Raw genomic sequence first — 15,297 nt, 5'->3', positions numbered from 1 at the left:
GGGTGGAAACCTTGTCACATGGCGGAGCAAAAAGCAGAATGTTGTGGCAAGGTCTAGTGCTGAAGCCGAGTTCCGCATAATGGCACAAGGAATTTGTGAACTTCTGTGGCTTAGAGGAATATTGCATGATATTGGTGTTGCTGTCCATCTTCCAATGATGCTTTATTGTCACAATAAAGCAGCCATTAGCATTGCTCATAACCCTGTCCAGCATGATCGTACTAAACATGTGGAGGTTGACCGACATTTCATCAAGGAGAAGCTTAAAGCTGGCCTCGTTTGTGTTCCCTTTGTGAAGTCTACTGATCAGCCAGCTGATGTGTTCACTAAGGGATTGAGTAGCAAGCTGTTTCATCCTATCTTAGTCAAGTTGGGCATGCATGATATATATGCTCCAACTTGAGGGGGAGTGTTAGTTATATGGACCTTTCTTCTTTCTTAGTTATCTTTATTATTTTGGTTTTAGTCCCATATTGGTTTTGTAATCTTTTTTATTCATTCATTATGATTATAAATAGAAGTGCTTGGTGATCACATTGATTATCCAAGTATTAACCTAATTCAAATCTGCTTACAAGTAGACATCTCTCTCCTTTTATAGGGCTCTTTCTCTACCTTGTTGTTATCTAAGGAGAAAACCCACTAACTCTCTTTCCTCTACCTTGTTGGGTAAGGTTTCACTTTCTCTCTCCTTAGAGAAAACCCACTAACTCTCTCTCATCTACCTTGCTTAATGTCTTCAACCACCAAACCACTTCCACTCCCTTGGAAGACCCAATCTTGTTGAAGACTCCACCTTCTTGAAGACTTCACCTCCTTGGAAAACTCCAAAACTTGGAAGGCTCCACCTCTTCCACTCTCTTGGAAGACCCAACCTTGTTGAAGACTCCACCTTCTTGAAGACTTCACCCATTAAAATAGTCAACCCAAACTAGACCATTGAACCAACCCTCAACCAGTCTAAATAAAAGCCACCAAACCCAACAACCTCCACCTTGGATTTTATCATAGCCCCCTGGAGACTAGTTGAAAAACATTTTCAACCTCATTCTTCACCCTGCACATCTCTGGTGCTAGTCCCTCAAATGGTTGAACACTCATCATTTCGATCTCATTCTTTACCCTGCACATCTCTAGTGCTAGTACCTCGACTAGAGAACCCTCATTGCGATTCTTCACCTTGTAGATCTCTAGTGCTAGTACTTTGAATGGCCGGTACCTCATCATTTTAGCCGCATTCTTCACCCAACACATTTCTAGTTTTAGTACCTCGAATGATCGAATCTTCATCATACTTGCCCCTTTAGTCCCTCGACCTCCGTCCTCACCCTGAGGAGCATCATCTTCCCTCAACCCATGTTTTAGGAGTCTTAACCGCACCTTTCCTATCCTACAACATGCAACATTCCTTTGGCATCCAAGGTGGCTCCCTCCTTTTTTTTTCCAAGAACTCTCCTCCACCACTCTCAACAACACCGCGTTTTCTCACCATCGACCCACTCCATCAACCCCAAACTCGATCGCCAACCATCAGCTCTGATACTACTTATTGGGGTTGGAAAACAACCTTCTAAATTGTTGGGTTTGGTGGCTTTTATCTAGACCGGTTGAGGGTTGGTTCAATGGTCTAGTTTGGATTGACTATTTTAATGAGTGGAGAAGTCTTCAAGAAGGTGAAGTCTTCAACAAGGTTGGGTCTTCCAAGAGAGTGGAAGAGGTAGAGCCTTCCAAGTGTTGGAGTTTTCCAAGAAGATAAAGTCTTCAAGAAGGTGGGGTCTTCCAAATAAGTCGAAGAGTGGAGTCTTCAACAAGATTGGGTCTTCCAAGTGAGTGGAAGTGGGTTGGTGGTTGAAGACTGATAAGATATTAAGCAAGGTAGATGAGAGAGAGTTTATGGATTTTCTCTAAGGAGAGAGAAAGTGAAACCTTGCCCAACAAAGTAAAGGAGGAGAGAGAGTTAGTGGGTTTTCTCTAAGGAGAGAGAAAACAACAAAGTACAGAAAGAGTTCTATAAAAGGAGAGAGAAGTCTACCAAAGAGAGTAGCGTTGATCCAAGTGAAGAGCCAAGATGTGAGGATCCAAGTGAGAGTCCAAGAGGTACAATGTTGGTGCAACATGTGTACAAGGACTAAGCAAAAATCCAAGGTAAAGATATGTAGAGTGAATGGGAGATGAGAGAAGGGTGTACATGGGTGTTTGGGTTTGGGAATCAAATCGCAAGGGTTGTACTATTTTCTCTTCTCTTGATTCATAGTGGAAGTTGGATTTCATTTCTTTTATCGATAATTTTTCAAAGACCCACATCTGGCTAATTGATAAGAATTAAAGACACAGTTCACTTCTAATATTTCAACTTTGTTCAATGCATAATTAAATTTCTAACATCAACATTATTTCTTCAGCAATCAGCATCAAAATGAAATGGAATACAAGAAGTTTCAAACATCTTGTACTAATACTAGAATTGCAGAACAAACTGTTGTCCTTTCAAACAAACCATTATCCATAATGAGAAAATATTGGAGAAGATGTCACCATTGGATCGGAGTAGAGGATGCAGTGGAAAGGCGCTTGAAACTTGAAAGCCCTGTGTGATCAGTAAATCTAATTATAACTCGAGGAAATTTTACAAAATGGGCTGCGCTTTATGATGTAGAATGTCGAGTAACCAAGTGACAACAAGACACAAATGAGATGTAGCTTAGATGCCAACTGTGAGATGGTGATGATGGCAAGAATGCAAAGAATAGACTGAGAAATGAATATCTTCTTACGAACCTAAGCTTGGCATTAATAGGTGACAAGATGAGGGGAAGTAAACTAAGATGATTCAAATATGTATGACAAAGACTAATGACTGCACCAGTAAAGAATGACATGCCCAAGTGCTAGATATTAGAGGGAAGACCAAATAGGTTACAGGTTGAAGTAGAGAAGAACAGGAATGAATGGCAATGACTAACAGAGCATATGGCCACGAGAGTGGAATGGTGAGACAATACAGAATAGGATAGGGATGTGAGCTGAGGTTTTTTTTTTATTAATTTTTTTATCCATGTAACTATGAAAGTGAGTCGAGTATTTATGTTAGTGCAGGCTTCAGTTTCTACAAAAACAAGTCAGGCCATAAATAACAAAAATCTGGGCACTGAGCATCACCTCTAACTGTTGAGGGGAGGAAAAGTTCAGGAAACAGGAACTGAAGACGTTCTAAAACAGATTTAGCACCTTATGTAGAAGTATCAGGCTATCAGCTTCTCGCAAATAACATAACTTGGTACATCAAATATAGGTTGGCTTTAAGCCTCTAACAGAGACCAATCAGGCACATGTCACAATGAACAGTTCATAAATCATATCATTCTAAAATGACAAGGCACCATGACCAAAATATCCAAAAGAAGAAATACCTTAACATCACCGGTTCCCGGAAAGAACATATCCCCATACTTATGAAAACTAACAGTCATCACCCTGTCATTTTGAAAATTGTCAAATTAATGTGTCAATATACTTGCAGTTTAGGGGGGGCAAAGAAGATTGCGAAAAAACTTGTTTGGACTGAAAAAAGAAACCACATAATCGGATTTTTTGACTTGTTGTAGTACCAGGATGGCTACCGAGAACTGGCATACCAATCAAATGGATCGGATAAGCTAAGATGAGTCATGTACGATATTGTCCTTCACAGAAAAATTGCACTCTCTCTTGGCGCCTAAATGGCTGGCTCATGAATTGCCTCATTAAATGGTCTTGCAGGTCCCAACACCCTTGATGCTGTAAGCGATGTTGTTTAGTTGTAACATCAGCTCACATCAATACAGTAAGACACCAAGGACTTTGAATCCATGCAAGACATTTAACATGGCATCTCAATGGGTTATTGGACTCTCTTAATTTTATTTTTTGATATGGGTTATTGGATGTTCACTCTATGGATATTGATTGCATAATTCCCCAGCTCTATTATAGTATGCTATCAAATAAACAACTGTTACCACCTGTCTGTGAAATAGAAGGCTTCTTCAACTCCATCACCATGATGTACATCTATATCAATATATAGGACCCTGGCGTGATACTTGAGGAGTTCCAGAATCCCTAGGACCAAGTCATTGATGTAACAAAATCCAGAAGCTTCACACTTCTTTGCGTGGTGCAATCCACCAGCCCAATTTATAGCAATGTCGCATAGCTTATTGTTCAATCTGCGTGCAGCATCTGCTTGCAATGTAAATCAAAGGGTAAGAAGTACGAACTCCACAAAATCCCACTTTTAGAAATCAGTAACGACAAGTACAATTTACCAATCGTTCCACCAGCATAAATTTGACAAAATTCAAACAAGTTCTCAAATACTGGGCAGTCTTCTCCAAGATTATCTGGAGAGGAGAAACATGTATATTTCATCAGTAAACTAAAGATCAGTACAAAAATGCTGACTAAATCAAGACACAAATTCGGACAAAATGGTAACACTTTTAGACAAACATTAAAAAGAAAAATGAAACAAAACAAAAAAAAAAGGAGAAAAGTTAGAAATATATCAATCCAGATCATTAGACTATATACAGTGAACCCAGCTTATAAATGAAAAAGGATTTGGTCAATCCAACTACCAAAACACACCTTATATGACATAAATTATATCAACCAGCTTGCTTAGGATACTTCACTTCCATTTGTTTATACTTTCACCTTAACTTCTTTTAGAAGCATACAAATGTTCAAGACTGTCATAGAAGGATTCTTTAGGATAAAAAGTCTTAAGATAAGCTCAACCAAAAGTCCAGTTTGAGCAAAAAATACGAATACAAAAGGAGTTACCTAGAGTAGTCATCAAAAGATACCCCATAGTAACCATTATAGCTATATTGGTTCAACCATAGATAAGAATGGGGAGATTGAAGAGTATGCTGCTCATAGAACTAAAGCTGGGTGGATGAAGTGGAGGTGAGCGAGCTCCTGGACTCATTGTCCAATTGGTGCATTGTAGTAAAACTAAATGTAGAAATAAGAAGACGGCTACAAGACCACCAATACTATATCGAGCCGAATGTTGAGTGATAAAGAAACAAAGTATGCAATGTGCAGCTGAGACAAGAGTAGGATGTTGAGATGGATGAGTGGCAAAATAGGAAGTGTAGAATCATAAGGAGAACTATAAGACTAGCATCAACAGGTGACAAGATAAAAGGAAATCAATCGAGATGGTTTAAACCAAGGAAATCACCACAGAGGAGTAGCATTGATGGGTTTCTAAAAGCCTAAGGGATTAGGATCAGAAACCCGGTCGAAAACCAGAATCGCTAATGGGATCCTGGTTCAGTCCTTGCAACAGAATCCAAATCCTCAATAGACAGGATTGCAGGGAGGTGAGAACACAACTATAATTGAGCAATTTTCAAAACAAAGGAGAAGATAGAGATAAAAAGGATATGACCAAGTGATGCAGGTCCAAGCACTAGGAAGAAGAAGAAGCAATGATACGGCTGCTGTTTGTTTTTTTCGTTGAAGCCCTTTTTTCCCACACCTAGTTTTTATTTCAAGTACTTCCTATTAAGGGTAAATATGTCTTTTCCCCTTTTAATTGTTTAATTTGTGTTTTTTAATTTATTAGTCTCCCTCCACGATTTCTATTGAGGGCTGGAGGATTTGATTTGTATTAGGAATCAGTCTTAGGATCTTATTCCTAAGCTGAATTAGGAGTTTGATTTGTATTAGGAATCTGTTTAGGCCTTTGGCCATATTATTATAAATAAAGCTCAACGTGGGAGGCTCCCCCACAGTTCAATTAAAATATTTTTGCTTCTAGCTTGCTGCTGCCATAGCCTATTGCTCTCTGAGCTTGCATCCTTGTGGATCTCAAGGTGGTACAGGGTGGGTGGACTCCTACGACTCCTTGCATCGTGAAGATCGGGAGGTTTCTTCAAGTTATCAAGCTGTTGCCATTGTTCTCCGCAATCCAGTAAGTTTGAATTTGCAATTTGATTTCAAACCTTCTTCTAATCTGTCCAGCAATTCCCCCTTCATTAGACCTAATCCACACCCCCCTCCATCCATCAAACCCTAACCTCCATTAAAACTGCAACTCCTATCTTAACTAGGACTCCTTCATAACTTCAAATCTGTCCATTAATTTCAAACCAAACTTCCAGCATACATCCCCCACACTTCTCCCTACACTCGATCCAAAACCCAGCTCATAACTCCCACTCTATCCCCTCCATTCCTTCACTCCATTAAAACCCAAACCTGCAACACAATTCTATCCAGAATTGCAGAATTTTAAAACCTTCCCAAATCCTATTATTTATATGCCATAAAAGCACCCTAGACTTGCACATTAAAACCCCATAAACCCCATTGCCATTGTCCAACCCTAACCCTAGTTTTGATCCAGATTTCTGAACCCTAACCCAATCGGCCAGCCCTTGTGTGTGACCCATTACCCAGGCTCCTAGTGGGATTACCCCTACCTAGGACTACATCACCAAGGATTCTCACCAAGGCCTAGGTTAGCATCTCACCAACCAAAACAAGGCATCCCACCAAACAACCAAGTATCTCAGTAGGCACCACTGCATCTCACATAATTTGGCATAAAATCAGAAATTTCATTCAATTTTTAACTTCCTTCAAAATGCTCACAGACAGCCCTTTTATAGAGTGGCTGGGAGGATTCTAGACTCTGATTGGGACTTCCTCCTTAACTCTTTGACTATTTAATGAACTTCACATTTTCAAGGACTTACACAATCGTCAATGGAGTGACTTACTGACTGAAATAATATCTTCTAAGACTTCTGATAATAGTTAAAACTAACTAGATAATGCTTCTCAAATTCTACACGCATGCTTTAATTACTTTTGACCCTTCTACTAACTAGATAATGCTTCTCAAATTCTGCACACATGCATTAATTACTTTTGACTAAGACTTGGAATGGATTAATTAGGACTGGTTTTTGGTGAACTAGAAAACACCCAGACCTGGTTGATCTGGCCTGAACCACTTGAACCTAGTTCAGTTAAACCGGAACAGATTCATTCAAGAAACCGCAGGCTTGGTTCCTCCCTTCTTGCGACGGTCCTGCTTGAAGTAGAACTCTAACGAATGTAGAAAGGACATATAATGCTCAGAAAGGTGGGGGTTGATGTGCTTAAAATCATCTTCATGAATCCACATGGAATCATATCGCGGACGACTCTTCCATTTGACAAGGAAAGATTGGAAACAGCCTCCTTACCATGTCAAAGTAAACTTGTTGTCAATGACATCTTCAATCTCGTCCTTGTCCGGTGAAGCAAACCATGGCATCCGTAGAGTATGCTCAATATCACCCTCATCGGAATGGTGAACCATACTTAGTAAATCGGCAACTCTAAAAATATTGCTAATGGACATGTTAGGTGGCAACTCAAGCATGTAGGCATTGGATCCAATCCTCTTCAGCACCTTGAATGGACCCATCTTCCAAGGGTGCAACATCGAGTTGGTATCAGATGTAAACCTCTCCGGAGCAATTTGTATCACCACCAGCAAGGTATTCCTAAAGGTAGCACCTATGAATGGGGTTATAATGTTTGGAAAGAAAGGTAAATTGAGCCCCAAGTACGTGGGACCATTCGAAGTCTTGGAAAGAGTTGGGACAGTAGCTTACAAAATTGCATTACCACCAGAGCTGTCTAGCATTCACAATGTGTTCCACGTGTCAATGCTGAAGAAGTATGTAGCAGATCCTTCACATATCCTACACCATGAGCCATTGCAATTGAAAAAGGATCTCTCATATATGGGAGAACCTATTGAAATTTTAGATCGAAAGGAGGTGTTGAGGAACCGTGCGATACCACTAGTGAAAGTATTGTGGAAGAATCATTCGGGTCAAGAAGTATCTTGGGAGCTAGAAGTGGATATGCGGACATGATATCTCCATTGGTTTGAAGCTTAGGGTATGCTAATTTCAAGGACGAAATTCTTTTAAGGAGGGGAGAATATGATGCCCCACATCTTGAGCCTAGTAATTAATATTATGAGCCACAGAGATTCACAGGGGAGACTCAGTTCACTCATGCAACACAGGAGGATGATCATGGTGCACCTACCTCGAGAGGCTACACTTGGGGTCCTCGCAAACAGTTCAGACTTGCTAACGAGGCAGCTGAGATGGATATATCAAGCTTGTTTGGCGCTATGGAAGCCATGAGTTTGGGGGAGAGGGGGAGGATATGGGCAATGGCGCGGGCAATCCTTCATAGCAAAGAGCCCCAATCCAACACAACATGATGATAGTGGCTTCGAGAGCGTCGGATCAGCATCAAATGCGTATGGACCATATGGTGGATATGCTAGTGGACCATCCTTCAAGAGCACCGGTTCATTTGGCTAAGGTGGTAGCCATGGTAGATCTTCTGCTTCATTGGGATATGGGAGTGGCAATGGTGCATCTTCTGCTTCATTTGGCTATGGGGATGGGTCAGGGGATGGGTCATCTTTTCTCGACATGGGTATCCGACCCAACCATGTGTGTCGGCTCCACCTTCTTACAATCTCGGTGAGCTCTTCCCTAGATTGGGATATCTCGAATAAGTTGATGATGTGGCTTATAGAAAGGCAGTAATGGAATATCAGAACAATTGGGCCCAAAACATGTCATGGGATACATATGTGTTGCATTCTAAGTAACAACTACGACATCTTCAGTGATACGCAGCTCGTGGATTGGACCCACCAAGAAACTCCTCGTGGAATTGAGTAGAGAGTGTTGTATCATCCATCATGTATGCTTATTTAACAATTCTTGTTTATGTTTTGATTGTTAAAATGGATTATTTACATTTCCGGTAGTTTATCTATATGTGGACTTAGTGTTTATAATAAGGCTAGTGTACATTGTACAAGATCATCCAGCGTAAACTAGTAAACTTGGGTAAAAGTCACAAATACTATTTTGAGTGTTTTTTTTTTTTTTTTGGGTGAAAATACTTAATGGAATGTGCTTAAAATGTCACAAATAGGCTGCCCGGAAAAAACAGGGCAAAAAACACACATTTGGGCCTCGAAACCACCATATCAAGATGGCTGGTGAAAAATACCAGGTTTCCGGGTTTCTGGCTGATCGAAACCATGGTCAGCACCGAGTTCTTGAACATTGGATAGTGTAATGAGCCCTAGTTTATCTACATATTATCCTTAACTAGGGCTTTCAATAATCAATAGGCAGCATAGGCTGCTGCGACCAAGAGAAAAGAGATTTGCTTGAAAGACAATCAAACCAGAAACCTGAGAATGATGATCACTCATCACTGATTAATAGAGCTCTGATACCATGTTACAATATTAGATCTATAAACCAGGAATCACAAGAAGAGAATGGAAGAAAGGAGAGACTGCTAGAGAAGACTAGCAATCAATGGCTAGACTTCCCCCCCCCCCTTTTATTTCAATTTATAACTTGCTGATTACAAGAAGGTTTTCCTACTAGGAATAGGAAAGTACATATCATAGATAAACTCTAACAAAGAAAAACAGCAAGACACCTAACCAAACTAGGAACACAAAGAGATGGCATAACTAACAAGATAATACCTTAAGCACTGTGGGATTTAGCTAAAGTCCACGATAAAGAACTCCCCCTATCGTGAAACATACCTAACCTATCCACGGTTTAACAAAAAAAATATAACAAACAAACCTAATAAATAAAATCCTGTATTCCTACCTCCTACCCATAAATTAGACCCCATTAAAGTGACCTACTACAAAGAAAACACATTGGACTAAAGGCCCAACACATATATAACCAAACCCAAGGCTTATTTCAATTAAATAAGCCCAATTTTGTATTTTTCAGCTTCAAACATTGTGCAAATTGCTGGTACAAAAAGTGCAAGGTGAAGGCAAATATTACCCAAGTTGAACTGGTGGGGCAAAGAAATGCAAGGGTATAAGTTAACAGCAGATGTGGAGACTCAAATAGAATGGAAAGGAGAGAGGACTCGTATAGCCAACCCCAAGTGGTTCGGATAAGGCTTCTTGAGTTGAATGGAGTGTTGAGATGAGTGTTCTATTCCAGTACAATAGCTGGCACATCAAGTGGATGGTTAAGATAATGAAACATAGGGGTTAATACATCATGTCCCAAATCAAAAAGCAGGCCACAACATAGGATTAAAATCATAAGAGAGTTACTTTTAAGTCTGTTACATATCAAAGAAAAATAATAACTTTGTTTTTCCTCTTCTTTGTTAGTAATCGAAAATAAATGAAGGAGCAAGAGAGAAATAGACATGATGAACTTCCCCCAATCAAGCCATACATTTTACCAATTCATTAGCAAACAGATGTTGGGTGTCAGGAGTGATCCGGTGCAAGAACTCAACATAATCCGCAGAATGAAACTGAGCAAGCTCAACAGGGTATGCTTTGTGAGGCCGCTGCATTCACGAACAAAAGTGTATAAGAAAGGTGTAAATACTGTCTATGGATCTTGCAACACAAACGAAATAAAAAATATATATATAATAAATCCTTTCAGCATTACTCACATAGATTTCCATCTTCTTGTGGAGGTCATAGGAGAGGACAAGATGATGTGTCATACAAAGACGATGAGGCTTCATAGGATGATTTGGACCAAAGTAAACACTGCCTACATCTCCTGCAACATCATCCCTAGGTAAACCTTCAACAACACTTTACTGGAAACAAGTCATATCTAAATAGTAATTTTTTGTCAACAAAAATATTCATACCATGTATACCTTATGCATAGGACCATAGCTTTGCAAAGCAAAAGTTGGTTTGGCAAGAGAAATTTGATCAGGTGGCAAGGGTTTGGTTTCTCTCCATACTAACCTTACTGGAATAGTAGTTGTAGACTCTTGCATTAACATGGATTCTCTTAAGTTACAGACTCATCATGTACCTTCAGTGTTCTCATGAAGTGAGTAACCGATGCAGTTGCATTAGACATTAATCTTGCATGCAAGGTTCTAAATCTCGGTTAGTCGGTTTCGAGGCCGGTTTTGACCAGCCAGGAAACTGAGATTTCCCAAGTTTCGACCGAAACCAGGTCAAACCTGGCACTTTTCTGGGTAAAACTCGACATGTCATGTGCTGTCAAAACTTGACGAAACTAGGCTGGTCAAAACTGATCAAAATTGGTTGAAACTTGGCGATTTTCAGTTGAAACTACCAAAATGTGCGAAATAAGGTTGAAACCTGGCTCGTACCAAGTTTCGTCTCAGTGAGATTCAGAACCATGCACACTTGGGAGGCCCATAAGGTGTGGTGGCAGTCCAATGGGCTGAAATTGACCTTTCGGTAGTTATATTATAGGTTTGTCCTTTTCTTTTTTGGGGTTTCATTGTAACAGCCTAACAGACCTAATTTATAAGCCATAAATGAGGGTGAAATTAGTATACAAGATTAGTGATTAAGTGTTTGAGTAAGATCAGAAGGTCTTTATATATGTAATTAAGGATGATTTATACAAAGAAATAAGAGGTTTTTCAAGGGTTTTGGTATTGTTGAGCTGTGCAAACAGGATTGGAGTTCCAGGTCTAATCTCCCTCCTCCTTCTAGCTCAGTTTGTCTCTGAGATCATGTGTGATCTTTCCTCTCTCTTCTTCTCTGTTCTAATTATTCTCTCTAATTTCATCTCTGGTTTCTTCTAATTCTCTTCTCTCTTCATATCAAATTCTAGTTTTGCTTCCATCTTAGCAATTGCTTTCTGTTATGAACCTTCTTAAGTTTTCAAAATTCAAACTTGAAACTGATTTCCTATTTTCCTACTACAAGTCTGAATTCAGTTTAATCGATTTTTAAGTTCTGCTTCCTAAATCTGATTTCAGATTTCTGACTATCATTAGGCTTGTAATTTGGAACAGAAACCAATCCCTATTCTGGTTTGCCTGAACCTTCCATCGATTCTCAGATTTGGGAATACCTTCTTCAAGTAGAAATCTTCAAATCCTAAGAATTGGACCATTGTATTAAGCCTGATTTTGTATCTTATATTCTCCCATCCAATTAAATCCTTTGACCAGAATTTGGCTGAACCCTTGATTCTATGTTATTAAAAGTCTTTTGAAATCTGGTTTCATTCCTTACCTGTGATCCTGACGCAAGCTGGTCTCTCAATGAATCTCATTGGTCCTAGATTAGCATTGCATTAGTAACTCTGAGGTTTCTTGTCTCCCGTTACAATCAACCAGTGTCATAACAAATTAGTGACAACCCCAAGAAAGCAAGCAAGCACAGCTGAACTTAAGGTGTTACATGATTCAATGAAGAGGTAACATGAGGAGGCAACTAATGCCTTGGCATGCTTCACAGCGTCATAAGAGATGGCAACAGTTTGAGATCAAACTTGACTAACTACCACAGGATCTTCTACTGGGATTGAGAAACAATCAAATGGGATTCTATAGATGATAAAGACAACTCCGAAAAAGATTCAGTAATTCAAGATGCATAACTTTGAATTACAAAACAATGTGACTGAAGGAAAGATTAGCATTATTTTAAAAGGGCCACCTAACACAATTATGTGTATCTATATTAATCGGGATGCCCCTTGGTATCATAGTTGTCACGGCGGCTAGGCGACCCAAGGCACTAGAGAGGGTCCAAAATCAAGACGACACCAATTAGGCAACCAAGGCGTCCAAGACTCCCGCCTAGGCGCCCAAGTCAACCAAGGCGGCTGGACGCCTAGACGACGCCTTGACAACTATGCTTGGTATTGTTTTTAGTTGGATATCTAGATTAATTAAATCTATTGAGTTGTCTCTGATGCTTTCATTAAGAGTCGAATCATTTGCCAAATCATGACATTCCATAGTATGAGGGGTGAATTACGGTTGGTACGAGGTATAATAAAGTTTAAGCATTCTGATCCTAAAGTTCAATGTTGATCTGTCTTTAGATCTCCAAAGCTCATATATCAGGGCCTTAGGGTATCAGGTTTATAAATACCACCGACAAAATGTAGCACTATAGGCATTCCTACCATCATTTGCCAACGAATTTTCCCAGCCCTGCCTATTGAACAACAACTATATTATTTTCCAATATTTTTTAGTAGGAGAGCTTATTGTCCTACCTAGTTTTTGTTCTATTTCATGAATTGTAGGGAACTCACCAGTATGTAAATGAAAGCCCACAGCTCATGATAGAACGACCGTCAACTCTCCCCACCCCCCCTAAAAGATACACCCACACACACCCTTCTCTATTCCTTTTTAGCTTCCCACATAAATTTAGAAGGTGATTTCAGATATGCTTAGGGTTTCCGTTTCATTAACTAAATTGAATAGCCACTAAATTCAAATTTACAAAAAAAAAAAAGCAAACAATTCAGCACCTCCAAGGTACAAGTAGATGCAGAGAGTACTTACCATCGTAGAAATAGGAAATCCTGTCCTTCGAATGCATTTTATAGCTGAGGAGATGTAACAACGATTTTACTGAATCCTCGCCATAGCAGGAAGTTTCAAGCTGCAGAGCTCAAGGTTAAACAAACGAATTAATATAATAGTACGGGAATTGAATATTACAACCTGCTCACTATGCTGGAACTTAGCCCGGGATTCCTGTTCACTCCGGCGGCCCCAATGGAATTGCAGTGAGACGGTGCCCCTAAAATGAAGGTATTCTCACTTTTCTCCACTTTTTCTCCTTTTTCCCGTGTTTGTCCTCGTTAACAAACGGAGTCTTCTCAGAACAGAGAGCCTTGGCTTTCCACTTTTGCCCTTTCTAAGTATAAAATACATTTTTTTTAATAAAAATAAATCCGGTAATTTCACAAGTCTATTTGGAAAAATGTGCAAATTTTAGTAATGAGTAATGACATTGTGACAAATTTGGACCAAGTTTTACACCACCCACGGATCCCATTCACCCAGGGCGGGAAAGTGCCGGAAAGGGTATCGAAAGGGTATTTTGAAATTTACAAAAACCCTAGATGAGGTTAGTGAACCCTATGACGATTTTATGCACCTAGTAATTAGATTAAACAATTCCAATTCATCCACCCAAGTAATGTGAAATCAAATATTAAATATACCCAAAATAAATCATAGATTACCCAAGAATAGGTATTAGTTTACCAACTTATCCATCTAATCTTTCTCTAATCAACGGATAGGGTTCTCACGCCAACAATTGGGGGAAAATGATTTCTTCAAGAAGAGACACACATGGTCATGTTTTTTTTATGTACTTATTAGACATTTTTATCCGAGAGGATCCATACCATTTCAACTAAATGTCTAAAGGACTTGCTTTATCGTGTGCGCTATGCTATGCCCATGGTACCTCCTCCCTTCCTCTATGAGAGTGGTTAATGGACTTATGCTCATCTATCACACCTATGCTCATACAATTAATAACACTTTCACACATTTTTTATGGCGATAGTTAGGGGTAAATATGTAAAAAAATGTGTGTAGGTGTGGGGCTACCATAGAGCAAGTAGTATTTATAGCATTTTAGTAATAACATATCTCTATTTTGGATAGTTTAGTTAAACGAAAGATTGAATAGGTAATTTGGTAGAAAACTATTTCTCGGTAATGTGGTAATTTTCCCAAAAAAAATTTACATTTGCAACTTATTTGATGTAAAAAAAATTTAAAAAAAAAAAAAAAAAACACAGAAGGTCTTGATGAATATGCTCATTTGGTTTAACAAATTTTTCTAAGTTGGCGCAACAATAAGGTTTTTCTATTGCAACATGATGGTTGCCAATTCGAATAAGGAAATAGTTTTTCTACAACAAGTGGGGGTAAGGTTGCATACATATGCCTCTCCTCAAGCCCTGCTTTAGTATGAGCCTCAAACCCCTAGTTACACACAAATCAATATGTATATATATAACTAGGGCAATTGATTAAGTTGACGAGAAATACCAAATACAGCATCACGAATAAAAAAAACTGTATGGAGAAACTTAAAGAATATCAATGGGACTGAGTAGTGCCAAATGACACTTTTTTAAGATTATAGATACTTCCTATGGTGCAAGTCGGATTCTTGTGAATCAATCTTTTAGAAAAAACAGCCTCATATGCCCCTCCAGTAGTTGTTGCACTCATTTACTGGGTCACGTCTGAATACTTTAAAGTTGCGTTCAATTGAGCAAAACAAAACCAAAATATAGAGAAAGATTAGAGAAAAAGAATGTGGGATTACTTCTTAATTATTAGAAAAATGGGCAAGACCTCCTCTCTTTATATAAGGAAAAAAGAGGCACCATGAGGGATGTCTCAAAAAACATGCCTAAGAAA

The 15,297-nt window shown here is 39.2% G+C and overlaps 1 protein-coding gene across 2 annotated transcripts in view; it reads right to left on the bottom strand.

Moving 5' to 3' along the window:
- LOC122661957 (histone deacetylase 9) overlaps nt 1–13,662 on the bottom strand; it is a 35,513-nt gene extending 21,851 nt beyond the window's left edge. The window contains exons 1-6 of one of the 2 annotated variants that reach the window (XM_043857481.1): nt 13,408–13,662; nt 10,552–10,664; nt 10,323–10,440; nt 4,308–4,382; nt 4,002–4,221; nt 3,411–3,474 (exon numbers count right to left, since the gene is read on the bottom strand). In XM_043857481.1, the coding sequence (XP_043713416.1) occupies nt 3,411–3,474; nt 4,002–4,221; nt 4,308–4,382; nt 10,323–10,440; nt 10,552–10,664; nt 13,408–13,444 (627 nt within the window). In that variant the 5' untranslated portion in view covers nt 13,445–13,662. The remainder of the gene's footprint in view (nt 1–3,410; nt 3,475–4,001; nt 4,222–4,307; nt 4,383–10,322; nt 10,441–10,551; nt 10,665–13,407) is intronic. The other variant, XM_043857490.1, reaches the window with a different exon arrangement.
- Between the last annotated feature and the right edge of the window lie 1,635 nt (nt 13,663–15,297).

The sequence above is a fragment of the Telopea speciosissima genome, chromosome 1, assembly GCF_018873765.1.
Source record: "Telopea speciosissima isolate NSW1024214 ecotype Mountain lineage chromosome 1, Tspe_v1, whole genome shotgun sequence".
NCBI classification, from domain to species: domain Eukaryota; kingdom Viridiplantae; phylum Streptophyta; class Magnoliopsida; order Proteales; family Proteaceae; genus Telopea; species Telopea speciosissima.
Note: the sequence above shows the minus strand (reverse complement) of the source record. Positions and strands in the feature narration are given on the sequence as shown.